The sequence below is a fragment of the Calidris pugnax genome, unplaced genomic scaffold, assembly GCF_001431845.1.
Source record: "Calidris pugnax isolate Ruff unplaced genomic scaffold, ASM143184v1 scaffold147, whole genome shotgun sequence".
In the NCBI taxonomy this organism is placed as follows: Eukaryota; Metazoa; Chordata; class Aves; order Charadriiformes; family Scolopacidae; genus Calidris; species Calidris pugnax.
The window spans coordinates 6,822,432-6,838,044 of NW_015092359.1; the positions used below are offsets into that span (position 1 = coordinate 6,822,432).

The 15,613-nt window shown below is 37.3% G+C and overlaps 1 protein-coding gene across 1 annotated transcript in view; it reads left to right on the forward strand.

Annotated features, from left to right (window-relative positions):
* The window catches only part of EML6 (echinoderm microtubule associated protein like 6), a 132,965-nt gene that overhangs the window by 29,956 nt on the left and 87,396 nt on the right, over positions 1-15,613 (forward strand). Inside the window, exons 2-3 of the mRNA XM_014962408.1 lie at positions 10,025-10,184; positions 15,127-15,225. Coding sequence (XP_014817894.1) covers positions 10,025-10,184; positions 15,127-15,225 — 259 coding nt within the window. The remainder of the gene's footprint in view (positions 1-10,024; positions 10,185-15,126; positions 15,226-15,613) is intronic.

Below are 15,613 nucleotides of genomic sequence, written 5' to 3' on the forward strand. Positions count from 1 at the left end.
AAAAAACCCACCAAACCAAAAAACAAAGCCACAAACAAAACCCCAAAACAACACCACAAAAAGCGTTACTATGATGTCACAACACAATAGGTCTGTCAGTTTATTTGAAATAATTCTCCAGGCAAATGGAGTAAATGCAGTGTTAAAATATAATTAGGTCCTACAGTACAGAGGAGTGCAAAGAAACTGATGTACAAGCACAAGTTGCCCAGACTTTATTCTTTCTGCAACAAAAGGTAGAACAAACAGTGGGAATGTAGATAACATACTGTCACCCAATGTCGAAAGCACTTCTTTCTATTTACCAAACACTCTGTACAAAAAAGCAGAGAAGGGAAAGAAAAAAGAAGAGAGAAAATAAAAGAATCATCTGGGATCAGGTTAAAATAATAAATTCCTTTTTATTTAACAACACAAAAAGAAGAAAATAAAAGAAAAAAAGACAACCCACCTACGTGTGAGCATGTGGAAACCTCTAATATAGAACATGCTTCAGGCATCAAGTTAATCTCGGTTTATTGCATACAACTGATTTATCTTCATTTATAAATGAGTGGTGAGCCCTGGTTCTAATATTTGCATTTCTTGTAGTTGTGTTTATGTATTTTAATGCCTTGGGGAGCCATTTATGGTGTTGAAATAACATGATTTTTATTTTCTTTTCCCCCAGTTTTTCCAACAACAGATAGAGATTATTTCAATGCCTGGACACTGGTAAGGCCACTGGGAAGAGACATGAAATCATCCTTTTGAATCACTTACGTTATCTTTTCCAAGTCACTTTTCGATAGAGGTTTTCAACAACAATAATGCTAATCAGCCTGAATTCTTGTTTTGTTTTTTGGGTTTTTTTTGTTTGTTTGTTTGTTTTTGTTGTTGTTGGTTGGACTCGATGATCTCTGAGGTCCCTTCCAACCACTACAATTCTGTGATTCTGTGATAATATCCTTGCCAAAATGCCCCTTGCGTTCCCAGGACACTTTTAAGTGTACTTCAACATAACAACAGCTATAGATGTGTGTGCTTCGCAGACCTTTACTAAGCACAGCTGAGCTGCACAGCCACTTCATAAATTATTAAACTTTGTCAGTTTGTGGCCAGGACCAGTTATGAGTGCCAAGCCAAACAGGGTGATTTTCAGTCACAGTCGTCAATGACTTCATTCAGAACTGTAGGTGTTTACTTCCTCTGACAACCAGATGGTAGCTGTCTGAGACAGACCACCAAATTCGGAAATTGCTGCTGAGAAAGTTAGCCTGCAATGACTTGTTCTAGGTAGGAAGCCAGTGCAGAATGATGGATAAATGCTAGAACTTCTAACTGTATCACTCTTCTTCCTACATATGGAATATGGAAGGGGAAAGCAAGCAGTAGAATACTTAGACACAAAAAATGCCTTATTTGCCAGATGGTCTTAAAAGCATATTTCTATATGCCTATGCTGTTCTGTACTATGAATAAGCAAGATATTACCATATAAAAAGCAAGCCAGTAAATGAAAATTTTGTCATTGCCCTTACCCAGTGGTGTTTTCAACATTTATATTCTTATTTTCTCAGGGCAATTTTTTTTCTGTACTTGAGTTTGCAATAAGTGGGTGGCAATATTTTGTATATTGTATAAACTGGGCATGTTTAGTTTGGAGAAGAGGAGGCTGAGGGGAGACCTCATTGCCATCTACAACTCCCTGAAAGGAGGTTGTAGAGAGGTGGGGGTTGGTCTCTTCTCCCAAGGGAATAATGACAGGAGCAAAGGAAATGGTCTGAAGCTGCGGCAGGGGAGATTCAGGTTAGATATTAGGAAGAATTACTTTACTGAAAGAGTGGTCAGGCACTGGAACAGCCTGCCCAGGGAGGTGGTGGAGTCACCATCCCTGGAGGGATTTAAGAAACGTGTAGACATGGCTCTTCAGGGCATGCTCTAGTGCCCAAGATTATTGGTTTGTTGGTGGGGTGTAGTGTGTGGGGTTGTGGGTGTGGGGTTTAGTTGGTGGGTGGTGTTTTTGGGTTTGTTGGGGTTTTTTGGGGTGGTTTTTTGTTTTTTCTTTTTTTGTTGTTTTGTTTTTGTTTTTTTTTTAATGTGGTTGGACTCGATGATCTCGGAGGTCCCTTCCAACCACTAAGATTCTGTGATTCTGTGATTTAAAGGTATTCTTACAGCTGTATGTTCACACGTGTAAAAAGCAATTAAATTGTAAGCATGTGTGCATTAATTGTATTATACACGCATGTATATGCACACGTAGAGAGTCTGCATGTATCAGAGCTGTTGTCTCAATTCTCCCGGTGAGACTTGTTTCCTATGCCTGGAGTGCACTCCCATAGCCTCCATCACCTGCACTGGGGTACATGCCAGATTAAACCGGTCATCCTGGTGGGTGATCTACCTGCCAGCTCCTTACTGCCTGCACTGGAAGAGCAAAGGGTTGGGAGCTGCGTGTGTGCATGAGTGGCAATCCCCTTCATTATCAAGAGATTGATTTTTCCTTTAGTGATAGTTGCGGTGTTTCAGAAGTTACCTGGGAGGGTATTCTTACAGCTGTATGTTCACACGTGTAAAAAGCAATTAAATTGTAAGCATGTGTGCATTAATTGTATTATACACGCATGTATATGCACACGTAGAGAGTCTGCATGTATCAGAGCTGTTGTCTCAATTCTCCCGGTGAGACTTGTTTCCTATGCCTGGAGTGCACTCCCATAGCCTCCATCACCTGCACTGGGGTACATGCCAGATTAAACCGGTCATCCTGGTGGGTGATCTACCTGCCAGCTCCTTACTGCCTGCACTGGAAGAGCAAAGGGTTGGGAGCTGCGTGTGTGCATGAGTGGCAATCCCCTTCATTATCAAGAGATAATGAAGTTATGAGTTGCGGTGTTTCAGAAGTTACCTGGGAGGAGATTATATGTAGAATTAGACTGTCAAATTCCTGGAGTTTTCTTCCTAAAATTCCTCTCCATTTTTACAGCATGATCTAGAGGGTTTTGTGCAGGTTACTTTGGTCTTTCCCTTTTCCCCTTTCTTTTTCCTAGCTCCACTTCCCTTCCTGGTTTTCCCTTGTTGCTGTAGGTCCTTGTGTTTGCTTCCACTTAGCTGCTGGTCATTATTCCATTGCTCCTTTTAATTAGGCTTGGTTACATTTTGTGTTGTGTTCAGAAATGGGGATCAGGCTGCATCTTGCCTTATTTTGCTAATAATATTGTTCTGTCTGTACAATGAGTTATAGTCTCCCTTTTGACCCCGCAACTGAGAATAGAAACTCCTTTTGTTTTGTGAAATGAGGAGTTCCTGAAAGAGTGCATTCTTCACTGGCATCTGAAGATGGGTCCGTCCTTGGCACTGTGTGAGCAGTAAAATGTAGCTGAAAAAGATCCCTGGTCTTCATACACGCCTGCTGGCCTGTCAGGATCTTCAAAGTGTGACTTCTTTCCAGACTGAGAAATAATGGTGTGGAGCAGAAGGAGGCAACCAAGAAGAAAATACCTACTGGCACGTAATGACCTATTTCAGGGCAGGCTTGGAGCTTCTTGGAAATATTTTTTTTTCTTCAGAGATATTTTTTGCAACAGAGAAAAAGTCTTAAGAAAAAACATAGCTGTGTTATTTATCTGTCATTCAAGCATAGCACAGTCAGTGCCCTGAGTACTTTGCAACAAGTTTGACCTAAATTCTGACGAAAGACCCGCTGTGTTCTCTGTTCTGTTAAACTGTATGGTTTGTAGCAGATTTTGACCAAGAAAGCATAAATTCTTTGATTTATTTCTGAATAGAATTAATCATATACAGACAGTATCTGCATTGCTATGGAATTTGATTTTAAATTTACCTCACACTTCTCCCCAAGTCTTTATTATCCTTGTGTTACATAAAACTGCATAATTCTGTAGAGGTTTGTCTAAACATGGAAGTTATTCCAAATTTAAAATTTAAAACAGGATGGATTTGAAGTAGGAAATAATTTATCAGTGTCTAACTATCTAGAGTTATTTTAGGATAGCATCAAATTTGTATGCTTCTTTAAGGTGCAAAATGGCCCTAGCGCTGAGAATGAATTGCATTGTCAAGAGATGGATGACAAGTCCATCTAACACAGTGATTTTCAATCACAGTCTGCATTGACTTCATTCAGAATTGTAGATGTTTACTTCCTCTTTCAAAAATCAATTCTTGTTTGTCAGGTGGGATGCTCTGGAAACTACTTTTAGTTGGTGTGAAGAATGTAGTTGCTTGATTCCTGTTAATCAAAGAATATTTAGTAGGTTATATACATATATAAAATATGGTTATATAATATGGTTTTATGGTTATAAAAACATTCATTTTACCATGGCATTTATAAATAGAAAACATACCTTGAACAACTATACACTCAAAACTATAAAAGCAAATGTTCAGCCTTTGGCTGCTGCGTGAAAGTGTTTTGACTCCCTGATAAATAGGATAGTGGAGTGATATATTGAAACAACCCAGAATAGTGAGTTTTAAACTTCTGTTTCTTTGTCTAATACACCCATTTCAAGATCTCAATGAACCTGTCAATTCCGTGTGTATGTATTAAAGATAACAGGAGTTACTTTCTTTTTGCAGGATCAAGGAGCAATTATCTAATGCAAGTGAACTGCTGTGAGCCAAAATGCATTTTTACTTTGATTCCTATAGACTTTCTTGATGTATTTCAGTATTTGGAATCATCAGAAAGTCTACTTTGGAAGGGGACTCTGGAGATCATCTAGTCCAACTTTCTCTTGAGAGCACGGCCTTAAGTTAGGTTATCCAGGGTCCTGTCAAGCCAAGTAAGTCTTGAATCATCTCCAGCAAGGGGGATTTTACTACTTCTCTAGGCAACCTATCCCAATCTTTAATTTTTCTTATGGTGAAGAATGTTTTTCTTGTATCCAGACAGAATTTCCCATGAGGCAAGATGTATCTCTTGCCTTTTGTCCTTCCACCATGCATCCTTGTGAAAAGAGTAACTCCACCTTCTCTATAACTGCTTTTGATGTTCAGGAAGATGTGTCATTAAACCCACCCTGAGCTCTTCTCTTCCTCAACTGTCACCAATTTCCTCACCCCTTTTTGTTCTTCCCAGTCATCCATTCTTACTAGCACCTGTAATTCTCTGGTTCTTTGCAAAGAAAAAATGGTTTCATCCACAGTTTAGGAACAATTTAAACCCATAAATTGTAATATTCAATTAAACAATTTAACATTCAATTAAATTACTTGAAGTAGTTTGCATTCCATATCTGAACTTTTCTACTTGATTCCATCTCAGTTTTAAACCTGAATTCTGTATTATATGTATATGAGTGTATGGCACCTGTTACAGAAAACCAAAAAAATACAATATAGACAAGAAACACATACTTTCAGTCCCTTGAAATTCTAATGTGGTTATAAAAGAAATAGAAAATATTGGGGTGGGATATTATTGCAACAGAAATTGCAGAGGTGGTAAGAGTTTAGCATCTGGCAAGGCTCCCAGACCATATGGATCCACTAATGACTTTTATAAAGCATTTCATCAGGCCCTGCCAGGACACGACTGGCATCTTTAATTGTCCTAATAGGGTTCCAGCCTTGGATGCTAGATTCAGAATTGCTGATCTTGGAAGGAAGGAAAAGGAAATGTTCCCTGAAATTTCTTCTTCCTAATAGAACTAGTAAGAACTATTACTAATAGAACTAATAAGGTGTAATATTAGAATATTACCTAAAGTTTATTGGTTCATCATGCATGAATTGTTTGCTTAAAAGAAGTGTCCATTGAGGCACTTTTATTAATGACATTTTTTGCAAACACATCAGTGCTTTTGGAATTCACAGCTTTTTATGCATACACAGAAGCATTCAGCTGCTCGGAACAGCAGACTGCCAGGAATCCTCTTGCTTTTATTGCCTTCCCTGGAAGGAAGGGAACATGCACTTCCAAAGCAGTTGAGCTCTGTCTCCTACATGTGTGTGCATCTGCTCCTGTTAGTGTTCCCACAGAGAAAAAGTCAAGTCGTGTGGGGAGGTGAGTGCCACTACCAGCAAGCAGTACCAGGAGCAATTGCTGCTACTTTTATCCTTTCCATTTCCACCCCAACTCTTTAGCAAACGAGCATCCAGTTCCTTTTCCCACAAACCTGTAAAGCAAAGAGAGGTTTTCCTGTGAAATTTCTTCTGCCCAGACGCTTAGATCTGATGGGACTGTACCACGGTCAGGGAGGGCACTGCATGTGCTGTGGCTGCCCTCCATTCCCTGTTTGTCTTTCCTCATGGAGCAGCCTTGCTCTCACTGCTCATTGATAGTAAAGCCTTTGCTAGTATAATTCGTGTACTGTGCTTATGGGAAAAGCATGGGAACTATCTGACTTGCATTTAAGAGAAATGTTATCAATTTAAGAGATAAATCTTGATTATTTTTTCCCCCAGTTTTATTTATTTTTGTTATTAGGTACTGGAACTGTTACGTATTCTCAATACTGAGAATAGGCCTGCAAATGTACATCCACCAGTAAGAGTGTGCAAACTCGGGTTGGATGAGCAGAGCAAGGGAGTGCGAGCTTTGGGGGGTAAAGTTGTGTGGAAGGAAGTGTGGGAGTGAAGAAATTCATGACTTGTTCAGAGATGCTAAGCCTTCAGTAATCCAGCCATTTGCTTTGGTCGAACAGCTCTGACGTACCCTAATGCATCTCTAGAAGCTCTCTGCAGACCTGTTGCCCGTGACGTGCAGAAGATTGTCTGGTTTGATAATAAAGACTTTTGTATTTCTAGATGTTCTTCCTGTTGGAAGAAATAGGAATTCCCTAATAATATTTTTCTATACTATAAATCGCTGTTGTTTGAATCTATTCTAATAATTTTTTATATTGCACTGTTTATCACAGGATTTCAGTATTTCCCAGTGGTGCAAATAGTGATGTGGTATCATTATAAGTGCTTTAGATGTAAGGTAGGATGTTTGCTTAGAAAGGTTGAAGAAATGCACCTAATAGTTCAAAACAAAAGCAGTGAAGTTTATACTTATTTTAAAAGGCAGGGAAAGGGGACAGAACCTGTCCCAGCAGGAAATCTTACAATCTGAAGCCACCAAGTGACCTTGTCACAGTTTAACCCCAGCTGGCAGCTGGGACCACGCAGCCACTCGCTCTCTCCCCACAGTTGCAATGGGGGAGAGAATCAGAAAAGTAAAAGAAAAAAACTCGTGGGTAGAATTAAAGACAGTTTAATAGTCAGAGCAAAAGCCGCACGTACAGACAAAGCAAAACAAGAAATTAATTCACTGCTTCCCATCGGGGGGCAGTGAGATATTCAGTCATCTCCAGGAAAGCAGAGGTCCATCACGCATGATGGTTACTTGGGAAGACAAATGCCATAATTCTTAATGTCCCTCTGCTTCCTTCTTCTCCCCCCAGGTTTATATACTGAGCATGACCTCATGTGGCACGGGGCATCCCTTTGGTCAGTCGGGGTCAGCTGTCCCAGCTGTGTTGCCTCCCAGCCCACTCGCCAGCAGGGTAGTGTGAGGAGCAGAAACAGGCCAGGGGTGCTTACCAACAGCCAAAACCATTAGTGCTCTATCCACAGTATTTCTCATCCCAGATCCAAACCATAGCACTGCACCAGCTGCGAGCAAGAAAATTAACTCCATCCCAGCCCAAACCATGTCAGACTCATATTGCGTATGTATTTTATAGTTGCACATGCAATTTTTATACTTTAATTCATAACAAACATGTAAATCATATATCAAACAGTCACCAAGATTTGTTCTTGAGATTGGACTCCATTTCCTTGCTCTGTAACCCACTGTTTTTCTGCCAAAAATAGGCACTTGGTTATCTAACAGCCAGATTGAACGTAGGCAGCTATAGTGCATTGTAAAGGCTGTTAGCAGGAGATGAATGTCCTTAGTGGTTCTGAAAAATCAGACTACTTATTTAGGTGCCAAAAATTTATATTAGTTCCTAATTTTAGTTCCCCCACTAGTTGACTTAATGTGTCAAAAAGGATAAAAAGAATAACAGATACGTTCAGTACAGACATATTTATGTTGTAGGAAATATGTTCTTCTCCTTAACCTTATATCCAGGAATGGAAATACAAAATGTAAAATAGGAAGTTCTAGTATGTGAAAACCAAACTGTGCAAAACAGTGGTAGATGTAATTAAGCTGCAGTTCTGTCCTAGCAGTGAGCTCGATTAGCCCAATTAATATTTTCCATCTGGTTTTTAATATTGAAGAAAAATATTCTAACTTAATTACTGGTGTTACAGCTTAAATGTGGTGGAGTCATCCCTTATTCCCTGTACGGGTTTAGTTTTGAGATGAACTAGTTGACCCACAGTATAATGTAGAATCCAAGTCTATGCAGGAAAGGAGGCATGAGTGGGAGCAGATAAAACAGTTGTATTGGGCATGTGCTGAAACTGTTCTTTTTGTGCAAATTTTTCTTTAACACTAAAAAAAGTTGAATACATAAGGTTTTAAAACTTCCTCCAGTTTTTTGATGAATTCTTCTTAAAAATTAGTATTATCTGCTCCCGGGATAGAAGAAACATTCAGCTGCCCTAAGCCACCTACCTGTTGAATGTCAATTTATTAGTAGGATATTTTTCCTTATTCTGTCTGTAGCTCATGTACTCAGGCATTGTTCAAATTTGTTTCCTGGATACCAGTGTAAAACTTTGTATTCATATTGCTCTAGGGAGGGTTTTTTAGTATTAACATCCCCAAGCTAGATTTTAAAACTACATCCTCTGGGTTTTGTCAAAGAGAATACCTCAAGGGTTGAAGGATAACTTGACAATTGCTCAGAGCAATGGTAAAGAGCAACTTCTGGTACTGCAATATCAATAGCCTACATTCCTCTTGTTAACGTGGGATGAAGTTTACTAAATGGCAGCCTTTTGTCTTTTGTGTTACAGTGAAAATCTGTTACGTGTGACCAGGAATTTTTCTTTTATTTTAATGATGCTACTGCATGATTCCAGAAAATGTTTGGCATCTAAGAGAAATGCTCCCAAAACAACAAAATGGAAGCAATTATTAGTGTTCATACTTGAGCAGGGGTGAGAGAGAAAGATACTGTGGAGATTTTCCTATCTGAAGGACTGTGAACAGAAATACAGCTTGATTCTGCTGACAGAGCATGCATTAGAATGCAGCTTGCAATAGCTACCTCTGTACAAATACTACAGAGTAAAAAAGTTGAGCAGTCTGTGTTTAATAAATACGTAAGAAAGAATTGGTCAAAGCAAGTCTTCTGAACACCAGTGGAGTTAATCACTGAAAACCAGGAAACAGTTTTTGAAACATTGGGACCTTTCTTGGATTTAAGTTGTAGAAATACTGCTTGATGTGTCAGTTTTTGTGCAAAGTACTATTTCTAATTTTCTGTTAGAGAAAAGGAGGTAAGCTAATACAGTAAATTTTACTTCTCCTTAGGCAGCAGTAACTAAAAGTAGATCTTAAAATACCTATATCATTGTTCTTCAAATATAGGAGAAACTATTTCTTGGTCTCTTCTGAGGCTACCATCTTTAAACATGTAAAGATGAGGGGATTTCTTGTATTTTTCATAGGGAAAAAATATCCATTATTCAGCCATAGGTCCATGTTTCAGAATACTTGCTATGTAAAAGAGGAATAAATTGTAGAAGATCATCCACTGACTATATCCACTAAAGCTACGGAAGACTAAGATAAATGACTGCATGTTCATGCAGTTTATAAAAAGTATTCAAAAATTCTCTGGTTACATTTTCCTTGAATTTTCCAGTTAAAAATATTGTTACTTGATAAATTGCATTCTGCACTAGCCAGGTCAGTCTCAGTTAAACATTATTTTAAGATTGAAGTAAATAACGGGATAGACTGAGATTTGAAAACAGTTGATGTAATCATTCCAATAAATCAAAATGAGCTAAAGTTTGTGAGAACAAAAACAAATAGTTAATTTTTAGCTTAATTTTTACATTTGATACTATTTTGCTGATTCAGATAATGTATTATAACTTAAACTGTGTTCTTTTTCAGCCTTGCAGTTCACCCGGATAAAACTTTAGTAGCTACAGGGCAGGTGGGGAAGGATCCTTACATCTGCGTGTGGGATTCTTATCGCATACAAACTGTGTCTGTTCTTAAGGATGCACATACACATGGAGTTGCCTGCTTAGCTTTTGATTCAGATGGCCAGGTTTGTATATCTTCTTTCTCTGTGTTTTGCATTTAGTTTGGTTTCCGGTTTAAAAGATATGCATATTAAAGTATTTTATATGTTTAGGTATATGGCTATATTATTGAAGCTTGTATTGCAATTAAATTTTTAATGCAAGAACTGCAAATACACCTCTTTCAAAGAAGATGTTTTTGAGATGAAGGTCACACCTAGCATTGAAGTTCAGTGGAGGCATTGGACAAATATCCATAGAAGAAATGGCCCTCTGTGATTCAAATGTAATAGTTTCAGCACATACTTGTCGCCTGCTGTTCAAGGAGATCAGTTCCTGGCCAAGGAGATCAGTTCCTGGCAGAATGCTCACAATCCTGCAACTTTTTTCACATCTCACTGCTAAGCGAGTCTTATTGGCTGCACAGTCAATTTAATTGAATAATGGGGTTAGGACACAGTGTGTGTGAATTTGTACAACGTTATTAGATTATATGATTATATGATATTTTTGAGAAAAAATTTAAAATCTCAGTAAATGGTGGGCTATTCACAGCTAAACTCATTGATTATTTTTTTTTTTTTCACCTTAAGGCCAACCATTAAAAACATTCAGTTGTGAATGAAGTAGGACAAAAATAGATCTATGATTCGCGTAAACCTGAGAAATATTTCACATTCGTAGTTTTAGAAATGTCCATCTATGTAATTTTGTCATTATTGATGTCAAAATGAGTTTTCTGGTATAACACTGTGGTCATACTTTATAGTTGGTTGTGAAAATATTTTTAGGAATGCTTAGATTAACTGATATTGGACTGGAGTCTTGCACAAATCCATACTGTTTTTTTTGTATTTGCTTGTGTACCTCAGAATTGCATCCCAATAGGGCAGAACTACCTTTAGATAATTTTCATAAAATCATGTACTAGATGGTTAGCTGTCTATTGAGAAGTCCTTTATCATCATATACCTAGCTACTCTTCCACTGTCCACACAGTGCTTTTACTACTTTTTCTGAGATCAGAACTGGTCATACAATGCATAAAATGTATTCTCACATGAAGCAAAAGTAGTTTTTATTGTGCATTATGTTGTGTATATTCAGTTTAAAGATTAGTCTGCGATGAAGAACACCAACATAAGCAATTGCCTTTAACACGTTTAGAAAGCATTGGGTAACTTGAATTACTGAACAGCCCTATAGATTATATTTCCTCATTAAAATTTGGAGCTAGATTTCTATTTTAAGCTGAGTTTTCAACCATCTTCCTCCAGTCTTCTTAAACTAAAGCCATTTTCTCTGCAATCTCCTGTACCAATTCTAATTAAAGAAAAAGTTGTTCATGAGAATTGTGGCATTAAAAAATCAGATAAGAAAACCCTCAAATCAACAGAAAAAAACTTCTAATGCTATAATATTTTTTCAGATAGTGTTAATTCAGAAATACCTATTCTTATTTTTTTTCTCATTTTTAACTTTATGAAGTCTGGTGGATAAACATTTTAAAAAATCTGTTTAAGCACCTAACGGTAATAAAGACTCACCAAAGAGTCTGGTCAGTATGAGTTAAAAGGTGGAGGCTTCTCTGAAAATCCTGCTTGGGTGTTTGCTGTAATTAAAAACTGAACTTATTGTTATGTTGACCTTGCAGATCAGTAACGGTCGGTTTCTGGAAGTGCTGGAGAAGTTGCAGTTTATTCTGGAAATAAAAAATTGCACAGAATGTTTTTATATCTGGAGAAAGATCAATGCTGGAAAACATAAATATGGATAATGTATCTTGGCTTTTTGCTGCTCTTTCTGGCTTTGCAGAAGAAGCTGCTGTGCTGAGCCAAAATTAAAGGGCATGGTAGAAAGACTTTGAGTATTTAGAATTCAGAGCTGCTAGCAGTTCCAGGGACCCAAGGGAGCTTGTGATAGGACGAAAGAGACTTCACATACATTGCTTGCATCTTTCCTTCTAGTGCATACCTTTCATTCTTTTATATTGAATGTCTTTAAACATCCAAGAAAGATTTGTATTTTAGGTCCAAAATGCAAATAAATTCAGAGTCGTGTAAGGTATAGATGCAATAAGCAATGTATTTTCTCTGCTACCTCTCTCAGCTGTCCACTTTCTAAATCAAAGCAGACTGAGGAAAAGCCCAGATCATTCTGCTGCTTTGCCACAAAGTCACTTTGGCTTCCTCCCACTGGGCTGCGCGCAGTTTCTGGTTCCAAGCATAGCTGCTGTGGTGAGTGCTGCACAGCTCCGCTATGTGGATTTACCCTGGGGCCTGAAATAGCGAGACTGTGCATCTATATTTTAGCCAAGTTAATTAGCTGGTCTTGTACCAGAAACTCTGAGGTGTCTGGTTCAGGCATTCAAATGAATTAGCTCTGGAATATTACTTCCTGCTGGATTTCAGCTAACACTGCATGGAGAGAAACCTTAGTTGTCTCTGCAGCGCTTCCCTGGCATAATTTGCCACAAACTTGGGTAATGGAAAGTAAACAGGATTTGTTATCTTTTATAATATATGGAGAAGATCAATATGCAGCTTAAGTCAGGGGATAGCTTATATGCTTTCTTTATTTTATGTACCTTCAATATAGCTTTCAATTTGGAGACATATCTTTTGAGTAAAATTCCTATTTTGTACATTATTTGTAATTAGTACGATGTTTCAAAAGTACTGATGGGAGCTCAGTATCTTGCAGAACTCTTGCTATTTAAAAATACATATTTTATCTTTTTCTGTCTGACCAGGAGATGACATTTGGTGGGAGGGATGTTGCACTCTGTTGAAATGTTTGATGAAGAGCTGTTACTTTGCCTATAATTAAAAATGTCTTTTGATGAATAAGGAATTAACTGCAGTTTCTCCTTAAAAGTACTAACATTTACCCTTCACAGAATTACCTACAAAGCTGATGTCTTTTATACTGATATATTTCACCAATACTATACAGTTCAATTTCTGTTCTCAGTTATTTTAGATGAACCCTTTTTGTGTGCTTTCTAAATATATATGTATTTTCTAAATGGAGTGAGGAGGGCACTGCCATAATACATACATACATTTCTAAATTTGACATTTGGTAGCAGTAGGCTTCTTTAGCCAGATCTTCTAAATCTGTCTGGAATTAAAAGTAATTGTTTAATTACATGCTTAAACTCCGTGGCAGATTTTTTCATCTGGTAGTTTTGTACATTCTGAACAGAATTCTGTCAAATTCTCTTCTAGAAGAAGGACTAAAAGTGTGTTTCAACTAAAAAGGAAATTCAGCATTTACCAGTTTACCTTTCTTCCAGCAGGAGACTTTCCTCAGTAGCCTCTGTCAAAAGAAAATATAAAATATTTCTTAGTTTCCCCTAGTACTTTCACATCTATCCCACTAATGATAATTTCCTGACTGGTAGTTACAGTTCAGGTCTGATGTTGTTCATATCATGAATCTAAAAGATACTGTAAGTACTGCCATGGTTTCCATGGTGAAGAGAAGAGTATAGAAGAGGTGAGAAAAAGTTGGAATCAGTGAAGGTTCCATGAAAAATATCTTGTGTATCTTTTTCTATTATCACAGACCATCAGATTTTAAACAATATTCCTCTTGAAAACTTGAGTAAAAAATAGTATACATTTAGTTGAAGGAAAGTCAGTTGAAGATATTCAGTTTGCAAGTCATCTTCTTGAAGAAAATCTTCAAAGAAAAGATCTGGTTAATGTGCTTTCTGAAACGTATGTCCATTTGGATCAGATGATAGATCTGCTGATCTGTGAGGCAAAAAGTTTCATTTATTGCATGTTCTTGAAGTGCAGGCTTTCTTATAACAGGGCAAAATGCTTAGGAGTTTCAATTGGACTGTTAATTTCTTACGATAAGAAGTTGTTAGACAGGACAATGAGAAGAACATGAGACAGACAGTATGGACACAACAGATATGGCTGGTTTTCAAAAGTCATGTTGCTGAGCTACAAGATTGTTTTCTATGGAAATACACTCTCCTCTTCCCATGGTGGAAGTTAACTCATATTCCTTTTATAATACATGTTGGACATATCCATTTTATGTCTATCCAACATGCGTTGGCGTCCCATCCATTTTGTACAGTTGCCATACATTTTGCACTAGCTTAGTCTTTGCACTGGTACAGATCATGACACCCAGTTCTACCATCTCTGGTCTGACAGTGAAAGATCTCTCACCTAATAGGAAACTTTGATGGAAATTACATCAAGTTGAACATAATTAATCCAGTCATTGACAGGGAAAAAACCCACAGCCTTCACAATAACCATTGATCTTCTGGATATGTTCCAGATGTATTTGATCCACCTTCTCTCCTCTCTTCCTTAATTATTCAAGTAGTCATTGTCAATACTTGGGTGCAAAGAAACCAAAAATCAGACCTACCTGAACTTTTTGCCATCTAATAAATTCAACATAGACAGGAAGATTTTCCCTTCCATTTTATTTTGTTCTTTTTCTTTCTTGCGTTATTGAGATTTAAATGTATTAAAATTATTTGCTGTTTTAATTAGTGATTTTATATACTAAGTTATGTGAAAGGCAATTATTAAGAGTATACCCAATTCTGATTCTAAAGCTCCACAAAATGAGCATAATGAACAAAATTTTATTTCGAAATAGAGCTTTATTTCCTATTCACTTTTCTTATCAGGCTAGTAGATCAAAATGATAGAGAAGTGGGCACCTGAAACAAGCACCTCAAATCTTTCATGATAAGAATTGTACTTGAGACATTGGTGGCCTGAAATGAATAACCTGAGGTTTAGAAAAGATTAGACATTTCAGTGCTCTCTCCAGTGAGTAAATGATGTGTGAATATCTTGACAGTGCCTTTGGTAACGTAATTCAAACACGTGGGAAAATCCATTTGTACACATAATAATCTGAACTACAGTAAACTGATTTTTGAGTTTCTTTTCTGCTAACTGGATTACTATTGTTTTTCCTTAGCGCTTAGCTTCAGTGGGACTGGATGCCAAAAATACAGTGTGTATTTGGGACTGGAAGAGAGGAAAACTACTGGCAACAGCTACAGGCCATTCAGACAGGGTAATCATATGAAGGGTTTACTGAATTTTGTCTGGGAGTTACAAAAGTGTATTAAAAATTTTTTTTGTTAATATTTATTAATATTAGGTTAATATTTATTAATATTTATTAACCTAATATAAGGATAATCCAAAGATAATTTTGATAATTTTGATCATTCTGGCTGGCTTTTAAAATGTTGAACAAGGTATTTATTTCTTCTTATTGTGCCAGAGATAGCACAAAGCACTCTGTTAATAAATGAGGCACATAATGGAATCTTAAGCTGACTGTCTAGCAAGCCTAGGGAGAAAATACTTTGTAATTACGCGCTGATTAGGATGATTTATAGCTCTTTATAGAAGATGTGAAATGCTAGCTCAGTGGACAAAGAGAATGTTCTTTCTGA